This window comes from Dermacentor albipictus, chromosome 10 (genome assembly GCF_038994185.2).
Source record: "Dermacentor albipictus isolate Rhodes 1998 colony chromosome 10, USDA_Dalb.pri_finalv2, whole genome shotgun sequence".
Taxonomy (NCBI): Eukaryota; Metazoa; Arthropoda; class Arachnida; order Ixodida; family Ixodidae; genus Dermacentor; species Dermacentor albipictus.
In genome coordinates this window covers 39,796,194-39,811,301 of record NC_091830.1, presented here as the reverse complement: position 1 = coordinate 39,811,301, position 15,108 = coordinate 39,796,194, and the positions used below count along the sequence as shown (strand labels likewise).

The following is a 15,108-nucleotide window of genomic DNA, read 5'->3' as shown; positions in this document are numbered from 1 at the left end:
AAGATCAAGAGTTAAATATAAGAGATATGCATTTCATCGTACCGGAAACGTTAGAGATCCATGGGCTAGACATTCAAAGGCTGTATGGAAGGCCGCGTTAATCGACCTTTATTATTCTCTTTTTTTGAATCAGGCTTTGTTATTAGAAGTTGGGTCACATTTCAAGTATTTAGTTTACAGAAGGAGGTCCCACAATCAACGACTGTACCGGGACCTGCTGTCTAACCTATGAATCATAAAACCCACATACTGTGCAAATCTAAGTCTGGCTAGTGTTTGCCGCATTCTTCCTTTGCTGAAATATCCGGTGTAATTGCTTTAGCATAACATACTCAACCAACCAATGTTTGCAACAGCGAAATGTGAACATTTTACCTGACCGAATAGTTATGAAGGCTGTATATGCCATAGCTGCATTCATTATTTGTTTATGTTACTCTTAATAATTGCCCCTTCTATACATGCAAACGGCTATTGTAGGCTTTTTATATCCACAATCTTTGCCAAATCATGAACGAGTTTATTTTATATTGAACTAATTCCTGCATGTAGGGGCATTTCAACGCTTAAGAACAGGGATTCGTGCTCTAAGGAAGTGTGTTGCGGCATTGGTACCGGATTAAGGTTGATGCAAAATACGGTAGCTCGTCCTAAAGATACGTCATTTGTTTCCTGTACGAAGTAACTTAAAATGCGTATTTCAATGCTTACCCAGTGCGAAAACCGTGCGTCACCCAAGGCAAAATGTGGATCCATCCATGAGATAATACAATACCTGGCCGGTCCGTGGTGGAGGTGAAGCAGACTTCAACAACTCAGCAAAGTGACATGAAAGTGCACGCATTAATTGAAAGCGCGCATACAGTTTAGATAGAGCCTGCTGTATCGAGCGGCGTTACCTTAGTGCTGGTTGTAGCTGCCACGTGAACGAAGCGCAGAGAACACAGCGCTAAAAAATCTTTTAGCATATGCCACTACCTTCCCATTTAGCAGATGGCTTGGCCCGCATGTCTGTCTTCGACGACAAGAGGCGAAAACACAGCGCGCGAAGCTATCAACAGTCGCCACTGTATGCATCGCAGACCGCGTTCAAAAAACAATGCGCGTGGCGCATCATGGTTCGACGCGGACCGATAAGGCACCAAGGAGCGACACCTGCGTTTAGTGATCGGAACGCCATCGGAGCACCTGGCGCGGCCACCTGCCGTAGTTTGCTTGCCTCATCAATTCTCCTTGCGCCGGCATCCGCAGCAGCTCGTGTTGCCGCAGCGCTGTCGGTTATACCGGTCTAATAACGTTTAATAACTTAGATAATGATAACTGGCGACGTGGTGATGAGCAAGTGATGCAATACTTACGCATAACTGGACAACTCCCAGAGGTGCTTCTGCGTGAATTCTTTCTTTCTGTGGTGCATGTAGACAGGTATCAATATTAAAATAGTGGTATTTATATGGTAGAGAAACAAATACACAAACGACACAGAGGATGAAAAAATTGATGTAATATCTTTGATTGTGAAGACATAGTCCAATATAAGCAAAAATAAATAAATGAAGAAATCTGTAACACGGACAGAGACTCACATAATCTCATTCTCCCCGATACATGGAGACGTGATTTCAACGTGCTTATGTGTACTTTCACGAATCTTTATTTTTGGACCTTAGAGCTTCTCCTATGGGCATACAAGCACGTACTCATTCATTACCGCCAAGGTTTTGACCTTATGGTTATTTAGGGGCTGTTGCAAGAGTGTGCCTGAAGTTCTGAAACAAGAAACAGTTTTGACTACATGATTAGCTAAGGGCTGAAACATCCCATTTCCAGCTTCAAATGGTTTCACTTGTTCCCGTTTTCATTTTGTTTAGCGTGTAAAAGTTTCACAATATGTTAACTGCCTTGTTACTTATTCTGCATATCTGTGTCTGCATGGATAAAGGTAGGGACGAAATTTTTAATAACGTCAGCGTACATATTTCTGCAACAGAAGATAAATGATGCATCAACAGAAGTGCATCACAGCACGCACGCTTTTTACAACTGAAGCAATTTATGCCTGATGAAGAAAGATCGTAGGTAACAAGGTGCTCGCTATTGATCTAAATGGTTGCTATAATACGGCAGCAAGTAATACATTTGAAGCACGTCATTAGTTTGGAGTTGAATTATTGCGTCGCAGCGTGTCACATGTGCTTTCATTTGAAATCCTGAAGTATAGCAGGCCTTGAAATGCATTTAAGGCCCACTATCCGTGAATGTCATATAAAGCTGTATGAGTTTTTTCAGGCCTACCTGATGCAACCGACCTGAAGTTGCTCTCCGCCTTGGAAAACGCTGTAACTGTGGCCTGGGAAAGGCCGCAGGCTCGCTTCGATTACTATTGGCTCTCCATTGCGGGCGACGAAGGTGAGGGACGCGGCAGTGCTGAAAAGGAACGCATTGGATCGTGCGGCAATGGCACGATCATTCACCCAAATCAGACACGGGTCACATGCTCAAACCTCGAGGCTTGCACCAAAGTAAGCATTACCTTACGCGTGCACAGAAACGGACCACCGGCGATTACATCCCCCGGAGTTAGCCTCCGTGGGATCTTTATCCCGGGAGAAGGTAAGCATTACTCTCACTACATATAACCGCATAAGTCTTCCTTATAAAGGTTTAAATTCAGATGTGAAAGCACTTAATTACGCAAAATAGAATTTACTGTAAGAGGCCTCCTTTTTTATCGTTAGGAATGTTCTCGCTCGTGATAAAACGATGTGTGATACGGTAGCTTTGTGTTCTTGGTGAATCTGGTCAGGTAACATTGTTCTTCTTTGAAAATTTGGGCTTTGGCTTTGACAATGTTTGTTTCATTAAGTGATATCATATCCGCACTCGCCTAACGGTCAGTATTGCTAATTTCATAGTTGCACATCGGAGGAGACAGTATGTGGAACGGCCGAAAGGTTAATCAATGTTTAGACCGATTAGCTACCTCAAATGTGCGGAAGGGGAAACGGTGAATGAAATATAAGAGTAAGAGAAGCAGATAGATCGTTATTTAACGCGTTCTAGTAGATGCGTGTTCGCTCAAAAATTCACTCATGATGAGCATGCACTCTGAATGCTCTTCTAGTCTGCTTCTCCCTATTAAGCACATGAGCGCTTTGATGGCCTTGAGCATACCACATGGCGGTTTTAAGCCTGGAACTCAGGATGTTATCTTTAAGGAGCTGTCTGTTGTCTGAATGGTGAACACTGATATGCAGAAGGTTTCGTTGACAGCTGGAGGTAGGAAAATTTCCCGGAATGTCATTTAGTGTTTCATGCCGACAGCGAGAGTTGCACACGGTGCCGGTAATATTTGAGCGTTCAGTATGTAGGAATGTGAAGCTTCAATATATTTAAAGGTGTAGGCTAGGGAGCCTTGCGCTGGAGTCTAAGGTTTTATTTATATTTATCTTATGTGTTTCCATAAGCAAGGAGGTACATGGTTGTGGCGGAAAAACAAGGGGAAAAATGGCTGTGGCTTAGCTAAGGTTAAGCCCAGGATGCGAAGCATACTAGCCTTTATTTTAGTTGTTGAACCACTGTTTAGCCTGGTGAACTGCTGTTGCTTGGCTATATTTGGTTCGGCTAGACGAAGAAACAACAGGAATGGCCAGGCTTAGCTTGGTTAAGCCAAGAATGCGTTGCATATTGCGCAAGTTGGGGCCCAGCTTTTCCTCCGGCTGTCGTGACGTCACGTCAAGTGGTTGCGCTAAAGGTCAATGGTGGCTGCCCGGCCGCGCCCAAGGGCTGAACTGAGTGATTGCAATATGCAACGCATAAAAATAGAAGCAACTTTATAACAAACATAGCAAGCTTAAAAGAGAATAGACCCACATATGAGACGCGCAGCAATGAACCCATACCCTCAATACCCTCAATGGTGGCTGCGCGGCCGCGCCCAAGGGCTGCACTAAGTGATTGCAATATGCTTCGCATAAATAGCTGCAGAGAAAGCAGCTTGACTGGCCCCGAGTTCCGTTTACAATGGCAGCAGCAGGGCAGCTGGGAAATGTGTTAAGGGAAAAAAAGACGAGAAAAAAAGAAAAACGAGCAAAAACACCAAGGGCAAATTTCACAAAGTACAACCGTACGCCGTCAAGATCGCAGAAATACTTCATGCAGATGTTTTGGCGGAACAAGTGAGGACATCGATATTGCATCTGGCGAGATCATTGAGTAAACTGGGCAGCCAGTGGCATAACATTTGCTGGCCAAAATTAGTATGAAGTTGAGGAACACACCGAGTCTCAGGAGCTCGAGTTGTGTATGGGGTTTCTCGTTTTGTAAGATTAGCGAGAGAGCTGAGAGCGTCAATATTTTTCTCATACCTTCTGTAGGTTGACAACATGCGCAGGTTTATTAGGGCAGGGTATTTAAGGTTTCTAAGCAAGCTGAAAAAAGGAGCGGAATGAAAATCACGAGGCTATTGCAAATGACAAGAAGAAATTTCTTCTGGATAGCAAGCAGCTTGTGAATGTTTGTGGCTGAAGTTATCCCCCATACGAGGCAGCAGTAATTTGGGTGGCTGAGAAAAAGTGAGTTATAAAAGCAATTTCACGGATTGCGGCAGGTACCCAAAGGAATAGGCAACACCCAATACCTGTGACAGTTTGCCGGTGAGGAAATCTACATAAGAGCGCCATGTCATATCATGGTCAAAGTGCACACCCAGACATATGATTGATTGCACAACTTCAATAGTACAGGAGTTAAGCACTATATCTCCAGGTAGCACGACATTCATATTTCTTGGATGAAAGAGCAAGGCTTTGATTTTTGCGGAATTGATTGTTAGACCGTTTTCGATGGACGACTGGTGTACTTTAGAGAGCACACTGTTAGCACGTAAGACCAGGTCATCCGGGGATTTTGATGAAAAAAGCGGTGTGGTGTCATCGGCATACATAATGTACGTTGTGCCAGAATCAATGGTAATAAAGTTGTTGAGGAAAATATTGAACGAAAGAGGGCCCAAGATGCTTCCTTGTGGGACAGATACATGAACAGGAAGGACATGGGATGATAACCTATTTACATGCACAAATTGCTTTCTGTGACTCAAGTAAGATTTAAGTAAGCTGAGGGCAATGCCTCGGATGCCATGATAAGTTAGTTTACGAACGAAATGTTTATGATCAATAGAATCGAAGGCTTTAGATAAGTCGACAAAAACACCAAAGGCTAATAAAGATTGCCTCAAAATTTTCAAGAATTAGTTCTTTCTGCTTAAATAGTGTTAGTTCAGTCGACATGAATCTGTGGAAAGTGTGTTGATGTGGGCTTAATATGTTATGTTTGTGAAGGAAACAGGACAGCCTACAAAATATTATCTTCTCTAGTCCTTTGGAAAGAATCGGGAGGATGCAAGAGGGTCTGTCGTTCAAAATATGTGTTTTATCACCTTTCTTGAAAATGGGTAGCCCCTTTGCCACCTGTATTCTTCTTAAGAATAGGCCTTGGGAGAAACAGATATTGTAGATATGAGGAAGAACAGGTGAAATAATATCAAGCACGTAGCTCACAGGCCTGATTTGCAGGCCATCAGCATCACAGGCACTATTGTTACTCAGGTCACGGAAAAGCAGTGTTATTTCATGTTCATTGTAGGGTTCAAAAATATTGATTCCGTGCAGTGAGCATCTTTCAATTGACATGCACTCAAGCTGGCCATTTGGTGACTTGTACTGGTGAAATGATCATTTAAACAACCGGAAAGCACATCAATACTGATTTGCTCACCGTTAATGACAATGTGATTCGCAGATGTATGACACGGTTCCTTATTTGTTAATGTGTTTAACTTGTGCCAGACTTTACGGTTATCATTTTCGCATGTTAAAAAGTTCTTTTCAAAATATGACGTACGAGCCGTACGTAGCTGTGTTGTAAGCCGCTTACGAAAGGAGCTAGAGGTTTGCAAATCACCAGAATCTTTGTAATTAATAAACCGGTTAAAGAGACGATTTCTTTCTTAAATTTTTTTAAATAGGTCATTCATGACTCATGGTTTAAGAATTCGGGAAGCGCGAGGCTTTCGTAAACGGAACGGAAAATGTTTGAGATAACACATGCTAAAGTGTCAATGAACAGCTCTTACGCGGTGTCAGCGTATTGAAAGACAGACAGCTGAGCTAGTTGGTAAGGACTCATTGTGGACAGAAGTGGACAGAAGTGGACAACGCGAACGCGTGTTGTCCACCTCTCTACTCTTGTGTCGTGTCTTCACGGCTCACTTTGTTTTTGCAGCGCATTGAGAATCATAAACACAACTCCAGTCAACTTTACACAGTTATTCTGTCAGGTATCTTGAGAAACCTTTCTCGAGCAGTTACTGGTGTTCTAGACTACTTTGATTGTGATGGAAATCTCAATCTCAATCTTCCATTGGCATACCATGCCATATTTTGACAAAACAACCGAAATTCCCAAAATTGGAATGGAACAGGCGTTTGAGAACAACTCGAGCGTTGAAAAAATAGAAGCATCTGTTTTGAAAATTTAGCGTTTTCATGTACTCTAGAAATTTCCACACCAGCAGTGTGATGCTTCATGCTAAAAATGAACGTTGTGTGCACTCCTTCTCTTCAGACCCAGATCCTCCAAAGAATATAACCATGCTCGGAAAATCACCGTCACTTACACGGCTGCAGTGGGAAGAATCGGCAAAAGTTTATGGAAGATTTCTTGCATACATGGTAAAAATATGCGAGTTGTTCAAATATTGTGGTGAAGAAGCCAGTGTTCACGGCTGTATCGAACTTCAAGCACATGAGACTTGGCTTGACTTCCACAGCAACGCTGACACAAAGTACTGCGTCTTGGTCACAACAAGCTCACAATGCGGCGAGGAAGTTCTGAGTGGTCGTCCAGCGGTCGCTGAAATCCGGACACCTTTGTATGGTAAGATGTGCACGTTTCGAATAAGAGTATGAATATTTTTTTATTGTAAGGTACCTCAGGAAAACCTCTAAATATGATTTTGAAGAACTATAGAAAATGAATACCTTTCACTGCTTAGCAAAGCTTATGTGGAGACTTTACTTCGCTGCAGATTTCACCTTGTTCTGTGGCATCAGAGATGTATGTATTTTACCAGGCACTAGAATAATGGATACATATATGGAGGAATAGTCTAAGGACAACACACAGTTGAGGTAGTTCGTGATATGGAGGTTAGAAAAAGATTGGCCTGCAGACACGAACCGAACAAGAGGGAAACAAAGAACGCAAACTCTTACTATCAACTCTGTAGAGCTAAAAGAACCCAACTCACTTGACGAAAGAATATGAATCGGGAAGGATATTCCTTGGTCAGGAGCCACAAGACCTAGAAAATCTGACATGCTTCAGTCGGTCAAGCAAGTTCGAGCGAAGTGCACTTGAAAGTCAGCTTTTATTTGCTGTTCGTTTTGAAATTGCTATGTCCGTGTGTGTAGGCCTAATTTTTCTAACGTGTCCAACAGTCTCAATTATTCTTGAAATCAGGAATATGACGTTGGCTTTTATGAATTACCAGCTTCATTGCCTTTGGGTATGCTAGCTATGGGTCTGCTACTAATCATAACCTGGGCATACTAAGGAGGGAGGTGAAGCTTTATATTTAGTATTGGCGGCGCCATGCCGAATCAGGCAGAGTGCAAAAGCGTTCGTGGGCAGAGCATGCATGTCTAAGGGCTCCAGCGTGTCTTTCACATACTCCCATGCGGACGTTTTATGTTCGCGTCCGATTTGATTTGTAGGTCAGATATCTTGCATTATAAGTTGGTGCGCGCTTTCTCTTCATTCTCTTGAACTACCGTAAACAAGGACCCACGAGCGCTCCTCGCGCATGCCAAGCACATAAAGATGACAATGACACAACTCATAATTATCCCGTTACAGTTCTACCCGACGTCACCGATCTCCGCTTGATGGCTGTTGATAGTCACTATATCACCGTCGCCTGGGACAAACCTCGGGGCAGTTTTGATTACTATTGGCTCGATGTCGCCATTGAAAATGATAATGAAAACAATAGTGTTCCGAAACATCAAGCCAGTTCCTGTGGCAACGGCACCATCATCCATGCTGAGCAGACTGAAGTCACCTGTGGCCCTTTCGATCCCTGCTCCAATATTAGTGTCAGTGTTCGCACGTTCGTGAAAGGACCACCGGAACGTAGCTCTATGGGAAGCACCTTGAAAGGTGTTTTCCTCAGTGGTCAAGGTTAGTAAAGCTCGAATTCTCTTTGCTTAAGGCTTATCCGCATCACAGTTTTTTTTTTGCTGGACGCACAGCTGTGTAAATTGAGACAGCGTATTCTACACGACGTCAGTAAATATATGGGCATCCTCATCTGTATTTCTCATAGTATGAAATTTTGTCCTTGTACCTTGCATTCTCTTCTTCGTAAATTTATTGTTTCCTGAAAAAGAATAAGCTAATAATGTGACTGAGTGTCCAATGTATAACTTTTGCGAGACGCCAATCTTACAATAAAAACAATCAAATGCGGTAAACTTTGGTTTAATAATGAGACATTACATAGGTTAGCACCAACCTGTTTCATTTTGTGTTTCAACACGGAAGTAATTCATAATGTGTGTAGCATAGCATCTTTGCAGCCACGATTTACAGAAATGGTAGCCAACATTACCTTAATGTTCAAGCGAATGCTTTGGAATATATACCGAAATAAGTAGAAGTAACCTTATGCATCGACAATTTTTCTTCCAGCTCACTTTAATAGTTTAGTAACAACTCTGCGGTAGCGCTCATAAAGCACCTTTCACTATGCTATCAAATGGAGTAAAGGGTATATGATGTAATACCTAGATTTCCCTTGTATAATTTTCGCCAGTGCTTTTAAAAACCTCATAGCAGCGCACATTTGGTCAGTTTAGAACGACAGAAAGCTGAGCTAGTTGGTAAGGATTCATAATGCAAAATAGAAGTGAGGCGTGCAGACAGGACACAAGAGTAGAGAAGTAGAGAAGAGTAGTAGAGAGAAGAGTAGAAGTGGACAACACGGCGTTCGTGTTGTCCACTTCTCTACTCTTGTGTCCTGTCTGCACGCCTCACTTCTATTTTGGATTTTGGTGAGTTATGCAAAAAAACTATCGACAGAAGAAACTGATCATGATGCGCAAATTAACAAAGCAATACTTTCATGGTACATACAGCCGCTTAACACTAATATAAACGAAATAGGCTCCCAATGTCCGCAAACAATGTGGCAAGTCCTACGGACTAGGAGGAATGTCGTTCAAAAATAAATGAGTATTTTCTGAGCGCATAAATAGTATCAATTTACGAAGTGCTCTTATACATATACAAACCTGTAGCAGTCCTAAATTGTTCTCAATAGTCTTCCTTTAAATGCATTCAGATCCTTACCCGGAGGTATAGAGACAATGTTGCATTCATGGAGGGTACAGCAATTTAGAATAAAGAAAACGTAAGTTATTTAAATGTGAGAAGTCCAATAGCCAAGAAGGGTTCAACTGGAGTATTTGATCAATAATCAATTTTGCGGCTTGTCTTACAGCCAAATTAAGCCTGTCAGGAATGACACTAGTGCAAAGATAATTGATAACATATATGCATATAGCCGGACAGGCCGCCATTGGAATCGGAAGCTGGCAACGTTTAACGCTAGAAGTTTATCTAGTGACGCGAGTCTAGCAGTGCTATTGGAGGAATTAGAGGGCAGTAAATGGGATATAATAGGGCTCAGTGAAGTTAGGAGGACAAATGAAGCATATACAGTGCTAAAAAGCGGGCACGTTCTGTGCTACCGGGGTTTAGAGGAGAGACGAGAACTAGGAGTCGGATTCCTGATTAATAAGAATATAGCTGGTGACATACAGGAATTCCATAGCATTAACGAGAGGGTGGCAGGTCTTTTTGCGAAACTTAATAAGAAGGACAAATTGAAGGTCGTACGTGTCTACGACCCTACATCCAGTCATGATGACCAGGAAGTCGAAAGCATCGATGAAGACGTGGAATCGGCATGCGTAAAGTCAAACCAAAATACACTTCACTGATGGGCGACTCGAATGCCAACGTAGGCAAGAAGCAGTCTAGATACAAGTCAGTGGGGGAATATGGAATAGGCACTACGAAAATCAGGGGAGAGTTATTAGTAGACTTTGCAGAACAGTATAATATGCGGATAATGAATAGCTTCTTCCGCAATCGGGATAGCCGAAACTGGACGTGCAGGAGCCCGAATGACGAGACTAGAAATGAAATAGACTTTATACTTTGCGCTAACTCTGGCATCATAGATTAGCCTAGACGTCAGGAGGGAACGGAAGAAACTGGTACATAATAAGTCGACTAATGAGTTAGTGGTAAGAGGGAAAATAGAGGAAATCCAGATCAAGCTGCAGGACAGGTATTTCACTTTAAAGCAGGGAGATGACCTTAGCGTTGAAACAATGAACGACAATCTTATGGGCATCATTATAGAGTGTGCAATAGAAGTCAGTGGTAACTCGGTTAGCCAGGATACCAGTAAACTTTCGCAGGAGGCGAAAGATCTGATCAAGAAACGCCAATGTATGAAAGCCTCGAACACTACCGCTAGAATAGAACTGGGTAGAACTTTCGAAGGTAATCAACAAGCAAAACACAGCCGACACAAGGAAGTATAACATGCATAGAATTGAACGTGCTCTCTGGAAGGAAGGAAGCCTAAAAGCAGTCAAGAAGAAACTGGGAATTTGCAAGAATCAGATGTATGCGTTAAAAGACAAAGCCGGCAATAGCATTACTAATATGGATCAGGCGGTTCGAGTGGCTGAGGAGTTCTATAGAGATTTATACAGTACCAGTGGCATCCACGACGATAATGGAAGAGAGAATAGTGTAGAGGAATTTGAAATCCCACAAGTAACGCCGGAAGATGTAAAGAAAGCCTTGGGAGCTATGCAAAGGGGGAAGGCAGCTGGGGAGGATCAGGTAACAGCAGATTTGCTGAAGGATGGTGGGCAGATTGCTCTAAAAAATTGGACACCCTGTGTAGGCAATGCCTCATGACCTCGAGCGTACCGGAATCTTTGAAGAACGCTAACATAATCCTAATCCATAAGAGAGGGTACGCCAAAGACTTGAAAGATTATAGACCGATCAGCTTGCAGTCCGTTGCCTACACAGTATTTACTAAGGTAATCGCAAATAAAATGAGGGACACCTTAGACTTCTGTCAACCAAGAGATCAAGCAGGATTCTGTAAAGGCTACTAAGCAATAGGCCAAATTCAAACTATCAATCAGGTAATAGAGAAATGTGCGAAATATAACAGATATATATATATATATATATATATATATATATATATATATATATATATAGCTCATATATTGCTTTCATTGATTACGAGAAAGCGTTTGATTAAGTCGAAACTTCAGCAGTCATGGATGCATTAAGGCATCAGGGTGTAGACGAGCCGTATGTAAAAATACTGAAACATAACTATAGCGGCTCCACAGCCACCGTAGTCCTTCATAAAGGAAGTAAAAAATCCCAATGAAAAAAGGCGCCAGGCCGGGAGATACGATCTCTCCAATGCTATTCACAGTGTGTTTACAGGAGGTATTCAGAGACCTGGATTGGGAAGAGTTGGGGATAAGAGTTAATGGATAATACTTTAGTAACGTGCGATTCGCTGATGATATTGCCTTGCTTAGTAACTCAGGGGACCAAGTGCAATGCATGCTTACTGACCTGGAGAGGCAAAGCAGAAGGGTGGGTCTAAAAATTAATCTGCAGAAAACTAAAGTAATGTTTAACAGTCTCGGAAGAGAACAGCAGTTTACGATGGGTAGTGAGACAGTGAAAGTGGTATGGGACGACATCTACTTAGGGCAGGTAGTGACCGTGGGTCCGAATCATGAAACTGAAATAATCAGAATACGAATGGGCTAGGGTGCGTTTGGCAGGCATTCTCATATCATGCACAGCAGGTTGTCTTTATCTCTCAAGAGAAAAGTATATAACAGCTGTGTCTTACCAGTACTCACGTATGGGGCAGAAACCTGGAGGCTTACGAAAAGGGTTCTACTTAAATTGAGGATGACGTAACGACCTATGGAAAACAGAATGATGGGTATGACTTTACGGGATAGGAAAAGAGCAGGCTGGGTGAAAGTACGAACGCGAGTTAATGACATCTTAGTTGAAATCAAGAAAAAGAAATGGGCATGGGCAGGCCATGTAATCATGAAGGAAGATAACCGTTGGTCATTAAGAGTTACGAACGGAATTCCAAGAGAAGGGAAGCGTTGCAGGGGGTGGCAGAAAGCTAGGTGGGTGGATGAGATTAAGAAGTTTAAAGGACGACATGGCCACAATTAGTACATGACCGGGGTAGTTGGAGAATTATGGGAGAGTTCTTTGCCCTGCAGTGGGCGTAACCAGGCTGATGACGATGATGATGACGACGCCGACGCATCTACCGAGCGAAAGCATTCAGGCCATGAATTCGCAACAAATTAAGTCGATTGCACACAGAAGTAATCACTTGCAGACACGTCCTATTTGTTTTTCGGTTATAATGAAATCTAGAATTTCCATGTGTCGCCATTTGTATGTACCGTTAGGATGGATTGTTGGGCGCGTTGGTTAAGCATGATCTGAAGCGAAGGCGCGAAAACGACGGAGGACAAAGAAGAAACACACGCACACAGGGCGCCCTGTGTGTGTGTATTTGAAGTGTTACGGTTTGATGTTTTCGTTTTTTATTAAGTAGTGAATGCTTGTATGGGAGAAGTATGGGAGAGGTCTTTGCCCTGCAGTGGCGTAACCAGACTGCTGCTGCTGCTGATGATGATGAATGCTTGTGTACCGAAATATATAGCTCGAGTTCCCGCTCGTTTTCCTTTGTTACCAAGTCATCCACCTTATGGAGCTATCGCGCCTACTTTTAGCGGTACATGGCTAGATGTTTATGTACATTGAAGTGTTGCCTCTTCTATCTCAAGGAGCATTAATCTTGCCCAGATTCGCGAATGTGCTTTGTGGCCGTACGCATGGTTGGCCAGAGAAACGGCTGCTTAATTTGTGTGTGATGAAGTAACTCTCTTATTCGCACTCCCGGGTCATTAGATCCAAGTGAACCCAAGAGCATTACTATCGTCGCTAAATCGCCGTCCTTGACAAGAATCCAATGGGAGTCACCAACGACTGTACATGGCACTCTAGACTTCTACAAGGTGAAAGTGTGCAAGGTGTTCTCAGCGTGCGACCGAAAAGAAAGCACTGATGGATGCATTGAGCACAGTGCTTCTGAGGCTTGGCTGGAGTTTCAGAGCACCGCGGACACATCGTACTGCACCCACGTCACAGCCAGCGCACGGTGTGGCCGGGACCTCTTGACGAGTTCACCAGCGACGCTGGAAGTTAGAACGCCTTTGTTCGGTGAGCTTTCAAAGCGATGTCCTTGTTGCTTTTCCACTGGCATGTCGTCGTGTGCAATAATGAGCAATTTGAGCAGAGGCTAAAGACCGTGTTATTTATGGTGGTCGCGTAGAGGGCGATCCTTACACCAGTACATAACACGTGTGCCCATAAAGGTTTTAGTGTTACTCCCACTGGTCGCCGATTCTCAAGGTGCTTCAATCAAAGGCGAAGGTTCAAAGGCCTTGATGAAGGCATTGCATGGCCGCTCCTCAAGTGTAGCCTGTGACGTTAGGTACTCTGCCTGTTCCGCTGGTTGAGGTGGCAGTGTGTGACAACCAGTAGATGTACCAAGAAGGGGAGAAGGTGTGTCACACAGCTCACGCGGGTTGGAAGAAAGCAATAATCACAGCTCTCAATTTATGGTGGAATAATTTCGTAAAGCATTCGCTTGCGAATGCCTGTTTACACAGCACAAATGGTGTTAGCACAATTCCGTGTGGCTCTAGTACACCACTGCTGACGTCTTGTTTTAGAAGTGTAATGCAGGATTTTCAAAATTATATACGTTATCTCTTCGCGCCGCAACAAGCGCTGCATGCCATCCTGTGTAGTGCAAGGTAAAACGAAACTGGTGGATGTGCATCATAGCTACACGAATTGCTTCTACCTTTGCATTTGTTCAGTGGGGCACTCCTTCTGTGGCGCTGCCTTGTTAGCAGCGAAGCGAAGGATCTGTGTTAACTCGGGCATCGTACTATAGGAGTTGACTGTTGGGCTAGTTGCTCGTCCATATTTGAAGTAGTAGTTTAGCGCGAATAAAACCACGGACACAAGGTCTTCCGTGTGTCCGTGGTCTTATTCGCGCTATACTACTTCAAATATCGTACTATAGGACAGGTATTTCACTAAGAGAGAAGTATTCCAGCCGGTTAAAATGTAAAATGCACTGAATATTTACTACTCGCTGCACACTGCCGAAGAAGGAACAAAAGAAACATTGCTAGCATTGTAAATATATACGCTACGGTGTGCTTCGGAGATATACGAAAGCATTTAATGCGCAAATGCTATTTCACCCCAGCAACGAATTGTTGTTCACCGGTATGTGTGGCCACTCATGTTGCACTTCAAGAAAATTCGTTAAGTATTTTCGCAGATCTGATTTCATAAGCATATAATTATTACGTAGGGGTTCTTCTTAACTACTTACAACTGAGAATTTTCTCTAGCTTACCAAAATGGCTCTACAAGTTATGATGAATTTTTTTCGTGCGTAAGACATAACTTCGAGCTATTTGAAGAGCATAGCATATATGTTATATTGGACTTAGAGGCTTCCGTCTTTCATTGAATAACCCGCCGTGGTTGCTCAGTGGCTATGGTGTTGGGCTGCTGAGCACGAGGTCGCGGGATCGAATCCCGGCCACGGCGGCCGCATTTCGATGGAGGCGAAATGCGAAAACGCCCGTGTACTTAGATTTAGGTGCACGTTAAAGAACCCCAGGTGGCCGAAATTTCCGGAGTCCTCCACTACGGCGTGCCTCATAATCAGAAAGTTGTTTTGGCACGTAAAACCCCATAATTTAATTAATTTAATTTAATTAATTTTCATTGAATAGATCATATAATTCATCGCAAAGAAAAGTTTGAGGCTCACAAGAACAATGCTGTGGAAAAAATGCG

General features: G+C 43.1%; 1 protein-coding gene across 2 annotated transcripts in view; it reads left to right on the top strand.

The window, feature by feature from the left end:
• The window catches only part of LOC135907386 (phosphatidylinositol phosphatase PTPRQ-like), a 49,132-nt gene that overhangs the window by 22,253 nt on the left and 11,771 nt on the right, over positions 1 to 15,108 (top strand). For both annotated transcript variants that reach the window (XM_065439077.2, XM_070528203.1), the window contains 4 exons: positions 2,290 to 2,613; positions 6,628 to 6,939; positions 7,921 to 8,244; positions 13,132 to 13,443. In XM_065439077.2, coding sequence (XP_065295149.1) covers positions 2,290 to 2,613; positions 6,628 to 6,939; positions 7,921 to 8,244; positions 13,132 to 13,443 — 1,272 coding nt within the window. The remainder of the gene's footprint in view (positions 1 to 2,289; positions 2,614 to 6,627; positions 6,940 to 7,920; positions 8,245 to 13,131; positions 13,444 to 15,108) is intronic.